General features: G+C 39.6%; 1 protein-coding gene across 2 annotated transcripts; it reads right to left on the bottom strand.

Moving 5' to 3' along the window:
• Positions 1 to 1,554: 1,554 nt before the first annotated feature.
• On the bottom strand, positions 1,555 to 15,690 carry LOC127354469 (transmembrane protease serine 6). 2 transcript variants are annotated; one of them, XM_051384390.1, is made up of 18 exons: positions 15,203 to 15,690; positions 13,511 to 13,634; positions 12,808 to 12,950; positions 12,416 to 12,483; positions 11,904 to 12,091; positions 11,354 to 11,395; positions 10,809 to 11,013; positions 10,455 to 10,591; positions 9,210 to 9,322; positions 8,955 to 9,064; positions 8,051 to 8,193; positions 7,820 to 7,918; positions 6,951 to 7,064; positions 6,446 to 6,562; positions 6,028 to 6,196; positions 5,219 to 5,496; positions 3,278 to 3,414; positions 1,555 to 2,251 (listed from the first exon to the last, which is right to left on the bottom strand). In XM_051384390.1, exons 1-18 carry the CDS (start codon positions 15,275 to 15,277, stop codon positions 2,087 to 2,089), a joined length of 2,427 nt encoding a protein of 808 aa, XP_051240350.1. In that variant the 5' UTR covers positions 15,278 to 15,690; the 3' UTR covers positions 1,555 to 2,086. The 2 variants fall into 2 exon arrangements, with proteins under 2 accessions (XP_051240350.1, XP_051240351.1); XM_051384391.1 differs by lacking the exon at positions 11,354 to 11,395 and having other exon boundaries at positions 15,203 to 15,689.
• Positions 15,691 to 16,089: the final 399 nt, after the last annotated feature.

Raw genomic sequence — 16,089 nt, 5'->3', positions numbered from 1 at the left:
GATATGTCTGTGACGTTGTCTGCTGAAAATCTGGATTTTTGATTATTTATTTATTTATATACATGCTACAACTTTAGCTCAGTGGCCCAGTTTGGTAGACTTTGCGTCTCATAAAGAGAGCACCAAGAACTGACACTCACAGTCATACATAAAAAACATATATAACAGATTTCTTCTTCGTTTTAGTGGATTTGGACTACATTTACAGACTCAACATGTCCCAAGTCTGATAGCATTTTTAATTTTAATGTTTATGTAGGTGTTTTACTATATATTACATCAAGAGGGAGTTGGGGATTGTGGGTTTAAGTCCCAGCTGTACCATCTCAGTGTGATGTGAATTAAATTTATCACAGGGGCACGTGGTAATTAATAACTGGGAATACCCCTAGGGATCAAGTTGTATTTTATTTATCCATAAACTTGCTAATTGTGTTGAATGGCGCCCCTTAATGACAGGCAAAGCAAAGAGCTTGAAATTTACTTAGAAATTGTGTAATGATGTGATGTCATTCAGAAATAGCACTGGGTAAATAACATTGAACAAATCCTTAAAATGTTTAAGAAACATATCTTATATTTTAGAATGTAAATGTCAAAATCAGTCAAAATGTCCCATAGAAAATGGTGAAGGTCATTTCTAATCATGGAACATTACTGTATAGTCAACTGCCATGATGGATGGTTTCTGTGGCCCCTAGAGGCCAGTTTTAGCACTGTTGTTATGCCTCATAGAGCAGAACTGTCATTATGGTTTACAGCCTAATAAAATACCAATTACACTGAAAATGGGGACTTCAAAATATTGAAACATCCTCTGGGGATTAGAGCTCATTTTGAAAGTGAAAAAGATGAGTGGGAGAAGGGGGTTTGCAGGGAGTTATGAGACAGAGAGAGGATGATAGATAGATAGATAGATAGATAGATAGATAGATAGATAGATAGATAGATAGATAGATAGATAGATAGATAGATAGATAGATAGGACAAGCGCTGTCTGTTCCAGTTTTGTTTACCAATCACAATGACTCATGAGCATCCAGCTCCAGGGAAGGGTGCCAAGCTCTAGCACCTCCTCACAATTCCTCTGAGAATATTGTTGTTGTTGATAATAAAATTGGCTGAAAAGAAAAATTGCCTCTCTCTGGACACAGTGATTCATAGACCCAGAAAATAGCCTCTTACATTCTCAAAAGCAGCTTGTGAGAGAGAACATTAAAATTACACCTGCAAAGTATCTCGTGAAATCACATGCCAAAGGGTGAAGTATTGACTCTGCAGTAGCATGTATGGCCACAAGAGGGAGATGTCACAGGTCCACTACTTTGGTTTATGACCCAACACCTGCAAAGCTAATGACACTCTCATCAGCAATTTTTAGGTAACAAAACTATTACAAGGTATCTTTTAGAAGACGCCAAAGGGCTTTGACAAAATATTTCAATATTCTACGTCCTAGGAAATAGCTGCTATATGGCTGTAGACACGTATTGTTGTGTTTTATATTCACTTGCAGCCAAACATGCAAACAAACACAGTATATTGCAGACTTGATTACGAAACAGAAGGATACTTTATTATGGGAAAATTCTTTAAGTTCAATGTCTTTAAAATGTAGAAGACTTGCTCTGTAAAAGAGTGAATAATCAAACAAGGGATTATATGAGCTTTTACAAAGTTAGTCAAATTTCTTTCATTGTGCATTATCATCATTTTCATCATTACATTTCAATCACTTCTGAAAATGGATCTTTTCTTATTCACTTCTAAAAAATATTTTATTTTATTTGAGTCCTTGATTACCATTCCATCATTATTTTGGCATGTTTCTTTTAACTGCATAAACACTTATATATATATATCAATTCTGTAAGGTTCCACATAAATAAGGTTGATTATTATTAGCTTTATTACTTTATGACTTTGGAATAAAGCCTTTTATGCTTTACCACCTTGCTTTCTGGCTGAGAAGCAATCTCAAGTCATCTGCAAGCGCTTTTAATCCTCATGTGGATAATGATTTCATGTGCACCCAGCTTCAGGTTATGGGGGTATTGATGTAAAGATGATGAAGATCCCCAACGTCTCAGGGGCTGCTGATGACCTGCTTGATCCAGACAGTGAGCCTTGTGATGCGAGTGTAGACGCCATAGTAGTCTGGACGACCGCAGCCTTTGCCCCAGCTCACCACCCCAGCCAGGAACCAGCGACCCGTCGGCTCCTGGCAAACCAGGGGACCACCAGAGTCTCCCTGAAAGAGACAATGTTAAAGGGACAGGGGGTAATATTTTAATGTCTCTACAGCACAAAATGACCACATAATAATTGACAAGAGGGATGATCAATACTGGTGACTCAACTATGATATCACTCTGTTCTTTGATGTCTGGCTTTTAAAACTCATTTTATGGCTTGTGCACTATTTATAGGGAGTACAAAATCGACACCGTTCGGGATGCATCCAACATACTGTATATGTATTTACACTGAGATGCAATAACTAGCAGACATGAGAATTTTATTTTTTCATTAAGTATGTTTCCACTTTCAAAAGAGAGACTACATAGAGCCTGACTGGATGATTCTACCCAAACCATACAGTACATACCAAAATTTAAAACAAATGATTGTAGATATTACAGGAATCCTACTGGATATTAGATAACTCTGTGTAATGCCAAATGCAAAGCCTCTGAAAGTGTATGCTGTATGTATGTATTTAAACCTCCATGAATTGATTGGGGTTTTTTTTAGCCACTTGGGGGCAGTGCAACTCTAGCTCTAAACGCATCATTGACACCTTAAAAAGTCCAACTCAAAGCTGGTCCAATATTCACGGCCCTTTTGCCTCTTCCTTGAGAGAAATATCTGGCTCTTTAGCTGCTAACTGCTCCACTATGTTCACAAGCAAGTCTGTAACTTTGTTTGGCTGCTGTTTGGTGCTGGTCAGGTAGCATACAGTGGGTTTTGTTAGAGCTTTTTCACTGAAAACTGGAAAACTGACTGTTGCAGTTAAAAACAACCAAAAAGGTATCCAGGCTGTAATATCAAAACAATGAGTTTAAAGTTGCTTCAAGTTGAGAGGAACTGCAAGGTCAGATGATAATTCTCCTTGGGTTTAAGTCACTGTGAGTGTCATCTTTTATTTCATGCAGTAGTTTAACCTATTGTTGATGTAAATGTATTGATTATATAGAGCAGCTTTAAATTAAAACTGGGTTGTGAAATGAAATGAAAAGTATAGCTACTGGTTTTGTATGTATATGTTTTTCTGTACCTGACAGGCATCTTTGTCTCCACTGCGGTAACCAGCACAAAGCATTCTGGGAGTGACCAGGTGGCCGTAGGAACGAACACAAGCTTCCTCGCTTACCAGACGAACATCCACCTTCTGAAGCACATTACTGGCACTGCCTAAAGAGGTCAAAGGGAAAAGATCATCCAGTGAAGGCCAAAAAATGTATCCTCTTTCCATATTTTTCTATCTATACACCAGAGACAATGCATAAATCATATTTTCAGAATAAAGTCTGCATTCACCTCCCGTTCCTAATGTTACTTTCACATTTAGCTATATTGGAAAAAAAAATAATTTTATCTTCACTGATCAGGTTTGATTCACCCACTCAATGTCAATTCTAGAGCTAACGATCGTCAAACCACACAAACCCACATTAAAATATGTGACATACTGCAGTCATATCGATTCCTCAGCTTTAGCAGAAATCATTAAACGTACTGTGGTTTAACACACTACAATAATCACCCTGAAAATGCACAGTGTGACTGGGGTTGCGCTTTTTATGTACACACAGTTGGTTGCTAGCAGTATAACGAAACTGTAGTACATTTTTCATCTTTACGTTGAAAAGAAACCACTTCACTGGAAATACAGATGTGTACCCGCACTTTAATGTACACAAATTTACCAACTTTTTCTCACAAACTTAAGAAATCAATTTACATCCTGTTACAAGTTTTATGAAACTGTGTGCCGGAAGATGGTTTCCAACACTTTATCTCAAACCGCACAACCCACACTCTTCCACCCACATCACTTCACATACTACTGACTCTTTAATATAAAAGAATTAATTTCAGGGGTTTTTCAATCTGTTATCATAAGAGCATACCCATCAGCATTGCTCCATATCACCGTCCCCACAAAGGCTTCCCACATCAAGGGCCATTATTTCAGAGGGCCACTGACAAAATGGGTATTTTAAAGGCTGTACAAGTCATATAAAATCACTTCCTGTGAAAATACTGCATTATTCTGCATGATACATAAACCAATGAAGTTTACAGCTCATCCTGTAATCCTGAAATAAAACAACTTTATAACCAAACAAATACTGTGTGGGTATCAGTCTTAATGAAATAAACCTACAAGTCAATAGCACCAAATAAAAGTCTATCTTAAAAGGGTTCATGTTTATTCAACTGCATAGTTTAATTTAAAAGTGTCTCTTTACGGGGTATGACGATGTGTCCTTCTAGGTTACACATACCACTTAGCCTGAGGTTGTATGGGAATTATAATAGGATGAATGAAAAGCCGTTTTGCAACATAACTAGTCCTTGCAACTAGTTTTCTTATTTGTTGAACTGTTACTGTCCTATTGTGCTCATACTTTATGTCTGCAATTGAAAACTTGGGAGCTGCGGGCTGGTTGGAAGATAAATCTGAGGGGCTGTACAAATTTATATAGTGTATTTATTTATTTTTTTCTTATGAACTTTTGCATGTTTTTTTCCTCTTCTTGACTCTGACATATAACAAGTACAAATTTATATTATGAAATAAGGATTGGAAGGTCCTTAGAATTATATTAGTCATATTATTATCATCATCATTGTTATTCATCATTCCCCATCACTGTGGTTGCATTGTCGTCATGATCATCATGATCATCATTATAAGTCATTTCTATTATTATAGTTGTTGCTATTGTTGTTGCTGTGCATCTTTCTCGCTGTCTCTGTCCTCACAATTTGCAAACATGCAACCTGTAATGGCAGGTAGCAGACACTGCTGCATTTTAAAAGGTCACAAGCTCAAAAAAATGGGAACCACTGCTATAAGCCACTTTGAAAGTTAAAGGTACTCTGGTTTTAATACTATATCCCACTCTCTACCACCTACACTACTTCCACAACCAACATTTCACTCCCTATCCTTTCTCAACATCCCCCAAAGCACCACTTCCATCCTCACCTCCCTCGCGGAGAGCCCCCCACCCGGTGACCCAGCAGAGCAGGTCTGGCTCCAGCTGGTGGGTGGGCGGAGGCAGGCATGCAGGTCGAGCATGTCCAGCCAGCAGCATGGTGGCAGGCCGGTCAAGCTTCAGCAGGGCCACGTCATAGTCGTGGGTATCGTCGTCATAGTATTGATGGAGGTGGATCCGCTGAACTCGCGCCACTTCTTCAGTTGGGCTGCTGCGGTTCAGCAGGAGTTTACCCAGGTAGACCGTCCACATCGAGGGGGAGTAAAGACTGCAGCCGGAGAAAAAGAGTTGCTATGTGTTACATGTGCAATAAGTATGACTTGTTATTATTTCTGTAGCACAACTTAAAATAACTTGTTGACTGTTACCAACACATTTACTTTCTATTTTAGAACAAAATGGTCCTTGTCCACTGAAATTTCAACACTCACTAAATGCTGCACAAGCTTTTAATCACCATACAAGGAGCTTTAAGAGAGAAGAATTGCTAATCCTCTACAGGATGTTGCAATAGTTTTGGCCATGAGCCAGCCTGCTGAGTCTGGCATTGAAAGACATGTCTGTATATAAATACATAAATACATTGGCTTTGAGTCAAACTCTCTAGGCTGCCAAGAGACAACAGCAGGACTGCACATAAAAACAGAAAGGTAAACAAGACTTTTTAAGGAGGACTAAAATGCTAAAGGTGGTTCATCAAATTCAACAAATAAACAAAAAGTCCCTGAAATTGTTTTTGCTTTGAAAGCACATTCTAACACCTCAATAACCACTTCCTCCCCTCTCTTTCAGCACTTACCGATCGTCATAGAAACAGTGGGCAGCGGACACCACCCACTGGCTGGAGATTAGTGCGCCCCCGCAGATGTGGGTGCCACGCACCTGAAGGCTGGCCTGCCATGGCCACTCCCCCTCTGTGGCGTTGGTCCCCCCGACAATACGGCTGGAGAACTGCCTCAGGCCACAGTCTGAATACACACAGCAAAATATTAAAACACATAGTTGCAAATATGGACAGAAAGTATAGACGAGTATAGACTAATGAAATCAGATTTTAATGATTTGTTTCATTTCAGTTTAATTTAAAAGCAGGTTGGCATTAAGCTTAAGAAGAAACCTGTCCAAGAGCACAAAGACATGACAAAATGTAAAAGTATGGAGTCAAAAAACGCCCCAAACTGAATTAAAGTGAAAACTAGGCGTTTTTATCTTCTCACCACACTGTTTTTCATCTGAGGCATCGGGGCAGTCAGTGACAAAGTCACACTCTGGATTTGGCTTCTTCAGACAAGTGCCATCAGCACACACGTAGGTCATATCTGTACACTGCACACCTGGACACACACACACACACACACACACACACACAAACACAAACTATATTTAATTGTTTTGCTTTGCTGTTGTTAGAGCCTCCACATGGTCCATTTCGGACAAAGAGTTAGTTGTTGTTCTTAGTTACTGTTGCACTTCTGATTATACTGTACACCACAAGTATTATTCAGAATAAATAGACTGGTTTGTTTTGAAGGTAAAATAACAACACAAATAACACATATAAAGGGCAAAGATTAAACTTAAGATATTAGAATTTGCAGTGTGTGACAGCACAATGTGTGTGTGTGTGTGTGTGTGTGTGTGTGTGTGCGTGCGTGCGTGCGTGTGTGTATGTGTTTGGGTGTGGGATGTGCTTGTGATGGTGTGAAGAGCTGACTGTGTTACCATCAGTACAGTTCATCTCGTCCGTTGCTTCAGGGCAATCTGGGTGTTGGTCACACACCTTGTAGTAGTCCACACACTGACTGTCCTCTGGACACTGGAACTGTGCCACACACACTGAAACACACACACACACACACACACACAGGAAATGTACCAGCTTGCACGTGTCTCCACATAATAAAAAACATTATACATTATACAACTGTTGTATAAAACAGATTCTGTAACAGTTAGAAGTTTACACAATCATGCAATGTGGAGCTTTCATGCTACAGAAAATCATCATATTATATGCATGCAAACTAAATTTACTAATCTTTGACTTTCTGATGTGTTTATATCACATATTAAATAGTTTCTAATTAATGGTTAATCCATGACCAGTAGTCACACATAAAGAGCCAAACCAATAATAGCACTGTAGCTTGACAAGCTGCCAAATCTCACAGGTTTTCACATTGTGAGATACGGCCTGGCTCCCAAATGGATTCAGAAGATTTAGAAAGAACAGGCTCATCAGATCAGATCAGATCAGCATCACCCTCAGACTTTTAGACCAGCCAGCTTTTGTGAGCAGCATGCTAACAAGGCTCATAGTACAGATGTTTAAACAATCCTGCCCTAAACAAAACTAGAAACGTAATTTCTTCTATGTGTGCTCACGTAGTGTGGGAATGTTTTGTTCACCCCTGACAATCCTGTGTCCTTTTCCTGAAGAGTTTTGTTGCGTCCCACTGGCTGTAGTTCATTCATTTTGAAAAGCTTGGGACAAACTCAGCATTGTTTGAGAGTAAATGTATCATTTGGCTTCACTGGCTTCATGTTTTAAGTTGCATCATGTGTCAACAAATAAAGCGTGAAATAAATACCACAGTTTCTCTCGTCAAGTCCGTTGGGACAGTCCTTGATTCCATCGCAGATGGGAACACATAGGCCATTAACAGTGCACAGAAACTGGCCTGGGCAAGCTATAAAACACACATGCACACACACACAATTTAAATAAACATAAACGAAACACAATATATTATATTACTTAGAAATTAATTTAGACAAAATTCTTGTCTGTCTTGGCTGTCTCTTCTGCATCCACAACTTACGATCTGATAGGTTGAAGACACTGTAGTGCAGCTGAAGGCCGGGCCCTGTGAGTGACACCTCTGATGTCATGACAACAGTGGCTGTCATGGAGAGCAGCAAGACGCGTTCATTGTATGGCTGCAGGCCCCTGGTACCACACAGTCTGAAAAAAGGACAGAGACACTTAAATCCAGTGGAAACTCCAGGTATGTTGCCCTGCAGAGACAACAAGATGGCTCTATAAGACGCCCACAGGTTTGAACGATATAATTATGTAGTGCCCTAAAGCAAAGCACTCAAGATATGTTGAACTGAATATAAATAGAAATATATAAATAAAATTGTAAAATGCCTCTAAATTGAATAAAAAATTGGCTAACATGAAAAGTTTGTAGCTCACATGGCATGCTGCTGCCCCCTGTTGTCCAACACACAAGAGAATAATGTGGTGGTTTGAGTATAACATTTTTACTGTGTAATTTAGTTAATTTGTGTTTTTTATTTGGTATGAAACCAATAAAGGTCTGCACATCGTGAGCTGTATGGAACATTTTTACATGCATGTTTCCTGTCACACACCAAACCACACACAGGTGGCAGTTATAAATAGACATGACTTTAATTAGTTAAGATCTCTCTCGAGTTAGATTCATCACCTAAATGAAGGTTTTTTTTGTCTGACAGTAAGCATGCTAAAGAAGTAGGGTATGACTTAAAACATTCGTGTAGTTGTGGTGTGCAGACTTTTCAGTTAATCTCTGTTGGAGGTCTGTTACCACTCAGTAAGGCTTTGACTGCTGCTCATAAAATCTTGTTGGGCTCTGTAGTCCTAGATCCATTCACACTGCAGGTTCATTTGACTATCAATGCCAAGCCCCCCCTTAGTTCTTACCGACCAGCTAGTCTCACTGTGGCACAGCCTACCTGCGGTTCTGGATGATCCACTGTCCCTGGGTACAGGCCTGGTTGTAGCTGGCTCTGCTGAGCTCGTATCCCTCAAATTCCAGAGACAAGCCCAAACCTACACTGGGCATCTGAAATCACACAGAACAATAAAAAAAACATACATTTATTATTAATATGAAAGGTTGTAAATGGTTAACAGATTTCTAGGAATGGATGAGTCAATCACCCAATCAATCAGAAGAGGAAGACATATGGGTGAAAGGAGTGTCTTACAGTAAAGCTCCAGGTACAATTAGTGTCAGGGGGGTAGTAGCTGGGGAAGAAAGGTGTCCTGAGTGTCCCCTGGACCCCCGATACTGCCTGCAGCTCTATAGTGGAGTTACACTCTGAGGAAGAGAAAGGCAGTTTGTCAGTCCACAATACAAATCCATTCTACTTTGTGGCATCAGTTAATTTCAACTTTGAAAGACAGGAGGAGAACTCAGAGGATAAAAGATCATCATAAATACTGCAGCATCCAGGACACGTGACAGAATTCCACCTGCTGCTAAAAAAAACAGAACCTGCAGATTTTGATGGCATGATCAGGTCCAAAAATGGTATTAAATAGGCTGTGTTGGGGGTGCTGATTACTCAGTATGTCATTGACTGAGTCTAATTAAACATAAGTGGGCGTATGGCTGCTGAGTAAACAGACATTTCTAGAGAGCATGACAAAAGTTGCATGTCAAAACAGTGACAGATCAGCAGGCTAGCTAACTAAAAATAAAAATAAAAATATATGGAAGATTAGCTGGGCGAACTAATGTCAATATCTTGGTATCCTGTAATATTTTTTGCCATGCTAGCATGGCGTAATAGCAATGTTGCCCTATTGGACCGTCAAATCCACCACTTTTTGTCCAGACCAAAATATAATGTTGGATGGATTGTCAATAATTGAACATGTATCAAACATTTTTGGTCCCTAGAGGATAAAGCGGATTTTAGAGGATTAATTCATGTCCTTCTCAGGAGGAACTGCAGTAACAATGGTGATCCCTTTATCTCTTCTCAAGCCCCTATCATCAGGTAAAATTTCTCCTATACTTATGTTCATAACCAAATACCTACAAAACCGAAGAAAGGCCCATGCTGATTCCCCAATGCTGATAAACAAATGTTAACATGCTAACATGCTTAACTAAGATATGAACTGTTATTATACCTGCTAAGCATCAAGATGATAGCATTGTCAAAGTGAGCATGGTAGTGTTAGCATTTAGCTCAAAGCACCACTGTTCATACAGTGTTGAAGAGCAGCTGGCATAGACTCTTAGTCTTGTTTAGTAATCTTAACAATTCTTCCTGCACCTTTTCAACTGGATTTATTCTATGAAAAAGCAATGGTTATTTGTCTCTGCTCACTCAGGCTGAATTCAACTCATTGTGTGTCTCCTCTCATTTTATATGTATGTAACATTGTATGAAACAATTTTGAACTGGTAAAAGAAGGCCTGGACTTTCAGGTGGTCTTACCCTGGCGGTTCCAGGCCTGTGCAGACAGAGAGAAGGGGTCCTTGTAGCTGTATAAACCCTGTTTCCAAACCACTGTCATCCACTCGCCTGAAGACAGGACACGCACCACACTCTCATGTCTGCTGCAGCCATAAACACTGGATGGACAGACAGAGAGATACAGTAGGAAAGTGTGTGACTTCTTTTAAGTGAAAGGTTTAAAGGTCATCCTTTACAAATGATCCAATGACTGACTGTTGAGAAAATTTGTATTTCTTAAGAGGAGGACAGACCGATATCCGATGTTCAATAACATCAAATATTGGCCTGATATGCCACTGCAAATATTTGCCTAACTCTGATGATCAAACTCACGATGTGATGAGATGAGTATCGGAGGGGGTCAAGGAATTATACACCACCAGCCTGTCTTGACATTCAGGCAGCAGCCATTCCATGTGGAGCTCCAATTGGGAACCAGGGGCGGCCTGGAGGTGCCACATGCAGGAGGATCGCTGTGGGTTAGGGCCACGGAGAGCCACAGGGCTGCTGGACACCACCTTCTGATAGCGGTAACAGTCTTGGAGAGAGAGTGCCAAAAAATGAGAATTAGAAGCTGAGCTGGTCTTATGTGGGATTTCTGTTGAAGTAAATTTTCCCAGATTCATGTCACAGTAGTTGATTGATTTATATGCCATCCAGAATCAAGTTCATGGTTGATTTTTGACACTTAAATTAACTCAAATTCACATCAAGTGTTTGTTAAACCCCTTGAACAGTAATTGTTCAAGCATAACTAATCTTGGCAGGTGTGTGGTCTGGGAAATATTTGTGCTGCAGGCTAATTACAGGTCAATCAAAATGGATGAATTAAAAGATTTAAAATGATGAACGAATGAAATAAATATAACGTGTGATACCAAACGAGGCTTTCAAAAGCTCTAAAACTTTGGAGTCGGTTTCTGTAGGGAGCAGAGCAAAAACACAGAGACATTAAGGAATAAAGCACTTCCCATCTTTCCTCACACACAATTTATGTCTTACACACACATGCACACATCATAAAAAGTGATATGTAATGAAATCTTTGCAGATTCACTAGGGATGCAAGAAAAAAATAGACTTTTTTTAACTCAGATTTTATGCATGGTATGTTCTTCACACTATGACAAAGTAAGATTGTAAAAACATTGCAGCATGTTGCCTTGCTTACAGTATCACAATATATTGCAATATACTGAATCGAAAAATACAGTGATAATTAGGTAAATCCAGGGTGATAATGCTAATAATGCTAACAAAGAGCTAACAAAGCGCCAGTTATGGTCTTGACAGATCTCACTCTCATCATTGAGGGTGGTGAACACACACACACACACACACACACACACACACACACACACACACACACACACACACACACACACACACACACACACATACACACACTGTTCCTTCCTCTGCTCTCACCACTGATAAACAGAGAGGGGAGGTGGAGGAGGTATCCACTGAAGCAGGCAATCTCCTCCTCATCTGACCCTCTGTACCACTTCAGGCCTTTCTCTAGGCTCCTGGTGACTGTCTCCAGCGTGACCTTTTCAACATGGCTGCCTGGCACGGACATCACTATCCAGAAGTGAGCCACAACACTCCCCTCCCTGCAGCAAACAAAGGCGGTGGTGCTTATTGTTAAAAATGGAAAAGTGAATATTACTGCAGCACACACAGATTTGAACTGGGGACATCTTGATTCGTGGTCACATGTTCTACTGCTGAGGCAGCCCCCCCATAGAAGGTAGTCATCAGCCTCATCAACCAACAGCTTTCTTTTCTTTAAGCAGGTGTTTCTTGCTTAAAAGCATTCAATATAAGTGCAACATGTTTGCAGACTTGAGTATTTACTGTACGTGAGTTCTGTCGCCCCATCTCCTCTTCTCTCTCATTATTACTGTACTGTATATGAAAAAATTTGATCCACATACCCAAAGGCAAACACAGTGGTGTAGTTGAAGTATCGAGAAAGACTCGAACCTTTCATTATGTTTTCAACCTGAAAGACAGAGAAAGACAATATCACCTGTTCTCATATAAAACTGCAATTTGCATTTAATTCAGTATGTTTGTTACTCCCTCAGATTCACTCCTGAATGCTAGCCTAGGTTGATAACACTATTCCATCGGCATTCATCTGAATTAATCTAAGTGTAGTTAAAGGGTTTCCAATAGGTGTACTACTGATGTTCTTTTCTGTCAGGTAGTGTTAAAGCATTGTGAAAATGACATGGAAATATAGAAAAACCAGCAGCAGTCTGTGTCCCTTAGGGTGTGAACCAGGTGTACATTAGTATCAGAGGAATTCATTGTCCGTGCTTACCAAGTTCTGTACTCCCTTGGCCTCTTTCTTGAATGCAGGGCTGTTGTGAGAGGACAGATCAGCAGAGAAGTTCCTGTTGAGGATGGACAGGTAGGCTGTGTACTGCTGCTGGACACGATCCTCCAACACCCAAACCCTGTATTCTGTTACATAGGATGGTATGAAGAATAACACAGCATGAATAAACACAACTTAAAAGCCTACAGCAATGCTAGCAGGCGACTCTGTGAGACTGCACAGCAGTGCTTTGAGCAAAATGCTAATGTCAGCATATACTTAGTATGTATGAATATGTTGCAATGTTTTACTAAGTATATATAGAGTATTTATCTATTTGAGATGTCAAATAAATCAAATAAAAAATATCTAAGTCAATGTGCTGCTAAAAAAAATCATCGTCTAGGAAGCCAAATTTAAATTTCGATCAGATATTTGACTGGATACGTGAAGACCTGACCTGGTAACACTACAAGAAAAATCAAGAGATCTCCAGTCATTAGGATTCATCCTCTGGGAACCATGAATACCATCTTGAACATGTACATGAATATCTGTCCAAAATGTCATTGTAATTATAAGTCTAAATTGAGTCGTAGTCTTATGATCTGAGCCAAAACGGGGGACAGACTAACAGACAGAGTCATGTCGCTAGCATGACTGAAAATGAATAAATAAATAATGAGAAAGAGAGAAAACTCTTTACCCAGGAAGTACCAGGCCAATGCGACTCCTGCAGCTAGGAGGAGGATGATGAGGAAGGCCAGAATACACTTGCAGGACCGAGTATTCCTGGTGGGTGGAGCCACAGCTTGTCCACCAGCTTCTATCTTTGGAGAACCGACAAAAAAATATATTTTTTTGTTAAAAATCTAAAATCTGCTTTGTAAAATCCAGTCTGAAGTGTCTTTTCATACAGTGTCAGTGAGGGCACATCAGGGCATATGAGGCAGTGAGATGTTTCCCCAGAGGATTTGGTTTAGCTACATAGTTGTTTTCAAGTTCTGTACCAAACAAACATGTTTTCAACAAGATTTGCAGGTCAGGGCATCTCTTCAGAACTACAATACTTCATTATAATGCTGCTATAACATAATAATAACAATAATAATGCAATAAAATTCCAGATTCTGCTATTTTCACATTTTGCACACTTAAATCCTATTTGCTCCCGTGCAAAGAAAATCAGCAAAGTTTGTTGGAACATACTCTTTTTTCCTTGTTACCAAGCTCCTGAATTAAAAGTAATCTGACTGAAAAAATCTAAAAATGTGGATATATATATATATATATATATATATATATATATATATATATATATATACTTCTTTTTTCTTTTGTCTTACGATCTTAACAGTTAATTTATAAGAATAAACCACCAATTTAGCATTAAACACATTCGATATCTTTTTTTATTCCACTCCCCTGTCAAAGTATGCCGCCTACATTACCCACAATGCAACTTGATCTGCAGAGGTCTGCTAAGCTCACTTCCTTCTTGTAGTCTTAAGCCCCAATAAGTCAAATTCACAGCTCATTCTGGAGCCACAAAAGGCTTTAAAGGTGACAACTTTCTTTTCCCATAGACTGTATCATTAAAAATCGACACCCACAGTCAATTCCTGGCTAATCCAAAAATGGGCACAGACACAGAGCGTGTGTGAAAATGAGGCAGGCCTTGCCCTTATTTATGCATAACTTTAAGCCTTAATATAATTTACATGGTTTATAAACAGTATATATATATAAACAGTTTTCGGGAACAGGGTATTTAGCTATAGAGACCAAAACCGATTTTGGTACCAGGCTGTAAACATTTTAATTTTAATAAGCATTGTTGGCTTCATTTGCCACCTACGGAGGTTGCTGCCTGCTATTTTCACATCTGCATTTCATCAATACCTGTAAATAGACTATGATGTGTGAAATTGGTTGGAGTTCCCCTTTAAGGCTTTTCTTAAGTAGTGTATGGTAAAGTATTTTAAAATGGACTAAACTAAAGTGAGACTCATCCACCGAGAAACACATGACAGGAAGGGGTTTAAAGTGCAGGAAACAGCAAACCAGGCACTTTTCAGCTGCACCCAAAAGCCTTCAGGTGTATACAGTATGCCAAAATGTTGTATTCCTGCATCTGCATTAACTGGCTTTTCAGACTGTGCATATAAACGCAACTTCTTTGTCTTATAGAAGGTTTAGTTCACAACCAGGGCCAACGACATTCAAAATCAAAACAATTTCCTTTAAATTTAAAGAAAGACCTACATATATATCCATATATATATATATATCCATATATATATATTTCTGTTAAAACCATGTTTACCCTAACAACTCCACAGGTATGACATACATTAATATGACATATTAGATTATAAATATCAGACTACATACTGACCCCATTGTTCAGAGAAGCAGGAGTGACCCCCTGGTCACATGAAATTGACTTCTTAGAGCCGTGCCCGAGCGCCATTGCATCACTCCACGTCCTTTGTTTCTTGAGAAATCATCTCACTGTCCATTGGGGGCTCACTGATGTCTGAATTTCTGATTTAACAGATTTTATTTAGCATCTCCGGTAAGCACTTAACCAGACATGTTGCTCTGACAGACAGTGAACGGTTCCCCCTCTGTTTGTAAGTCCAAAGGTAAAAAAAGGCACAAAAAAAAAAAGGCAATCAATATTTCCCAAAGCTCGTTTGGATCTGCACATTGCTTAGAGATAGGTTGAGGTATCTTTATGCTTTGATAATAAGTGGAATAAAGGCAAAGTGCATGCACAAAGTCATAACTTCTGGATTAAGCGTATCTAATCATATATTTTGTAGAGCACTTTCCCATCTAAAAGGAGCAGCAGTGAGTCAGGTAGTCAGGTAGTCAGGTAGGTAGGCTGATGTAACGAATGATACCTAGCAACAGTGATGCTCCCAGTCAACTCCCCAGTGCAAGTAAGTCTGATGGGAATGAAGCAGGGTCAGGCTATTTACATGCTCAACTCATTTTCCATGCAAACAAGAAATCCCAGTGGGCCATAAAGTGACTCCACTGCACAGAGATAATGCCTGATGGTGAGGCAGAAATGTATGTATTAAAGGAGAGTGTGTATGGCACTTAAAGGTCCAGGTCTCTCTCTCTCTCTCTCTCTCTCTCTCTCTCTCTCTCTCTCTCTCTCTCACCCCAACTGGTCGAGACAGACGACCACCCACCTAGAGCCGGAGGATCTGTCCTAGGTTTCTGCCTTTTAACAGGCAGTTTTTCCTTGCCCTTGTCGCCAAGTGCTTGCTC

This window comes from Dicentrarchus labrax, unplaced genomic scaffold (genome assembly GCF_905237075.1).
Source record: "Dicentrarchus labrax unplaced genomic scaffold, dlabrax2021, whole genome shotgun sequence".
Taxonomy (NCBI): Eukaryota; Metazoa; Chordata; class Actinopteri; family Moronidae; genus Dicentrarchus; species Dicentrarchus labrax.
Note: the sequence above shows the minus strand (reverse complement) of the source record. Positions and strands in the feature narration are given on the sequence as shown.

Coding starts and splice junctions, on each gene's coding strand:
- LOC127354469 (XM_051384390.1), bottom strand. CDS start 15,277: ATGGCGCTCGGGCACGGCTCTAAGAAGTCAATTTCATGTGACCAGGGG. Junction 9,065..9,209: donor ATTGTACCTGGAGCTTTACT/GTAAGACACTCC, acceptor GTGTGATTTCAG/ATGCCCAGTGTAGGTTTGGG. Junction 5,497..6,027: donor CACTGTTTCTATGACGATCG/GTAAGTGCTGAA, acceptor CTCCGGCTGCAG/TCTTTACTCCCCCTCGATGT.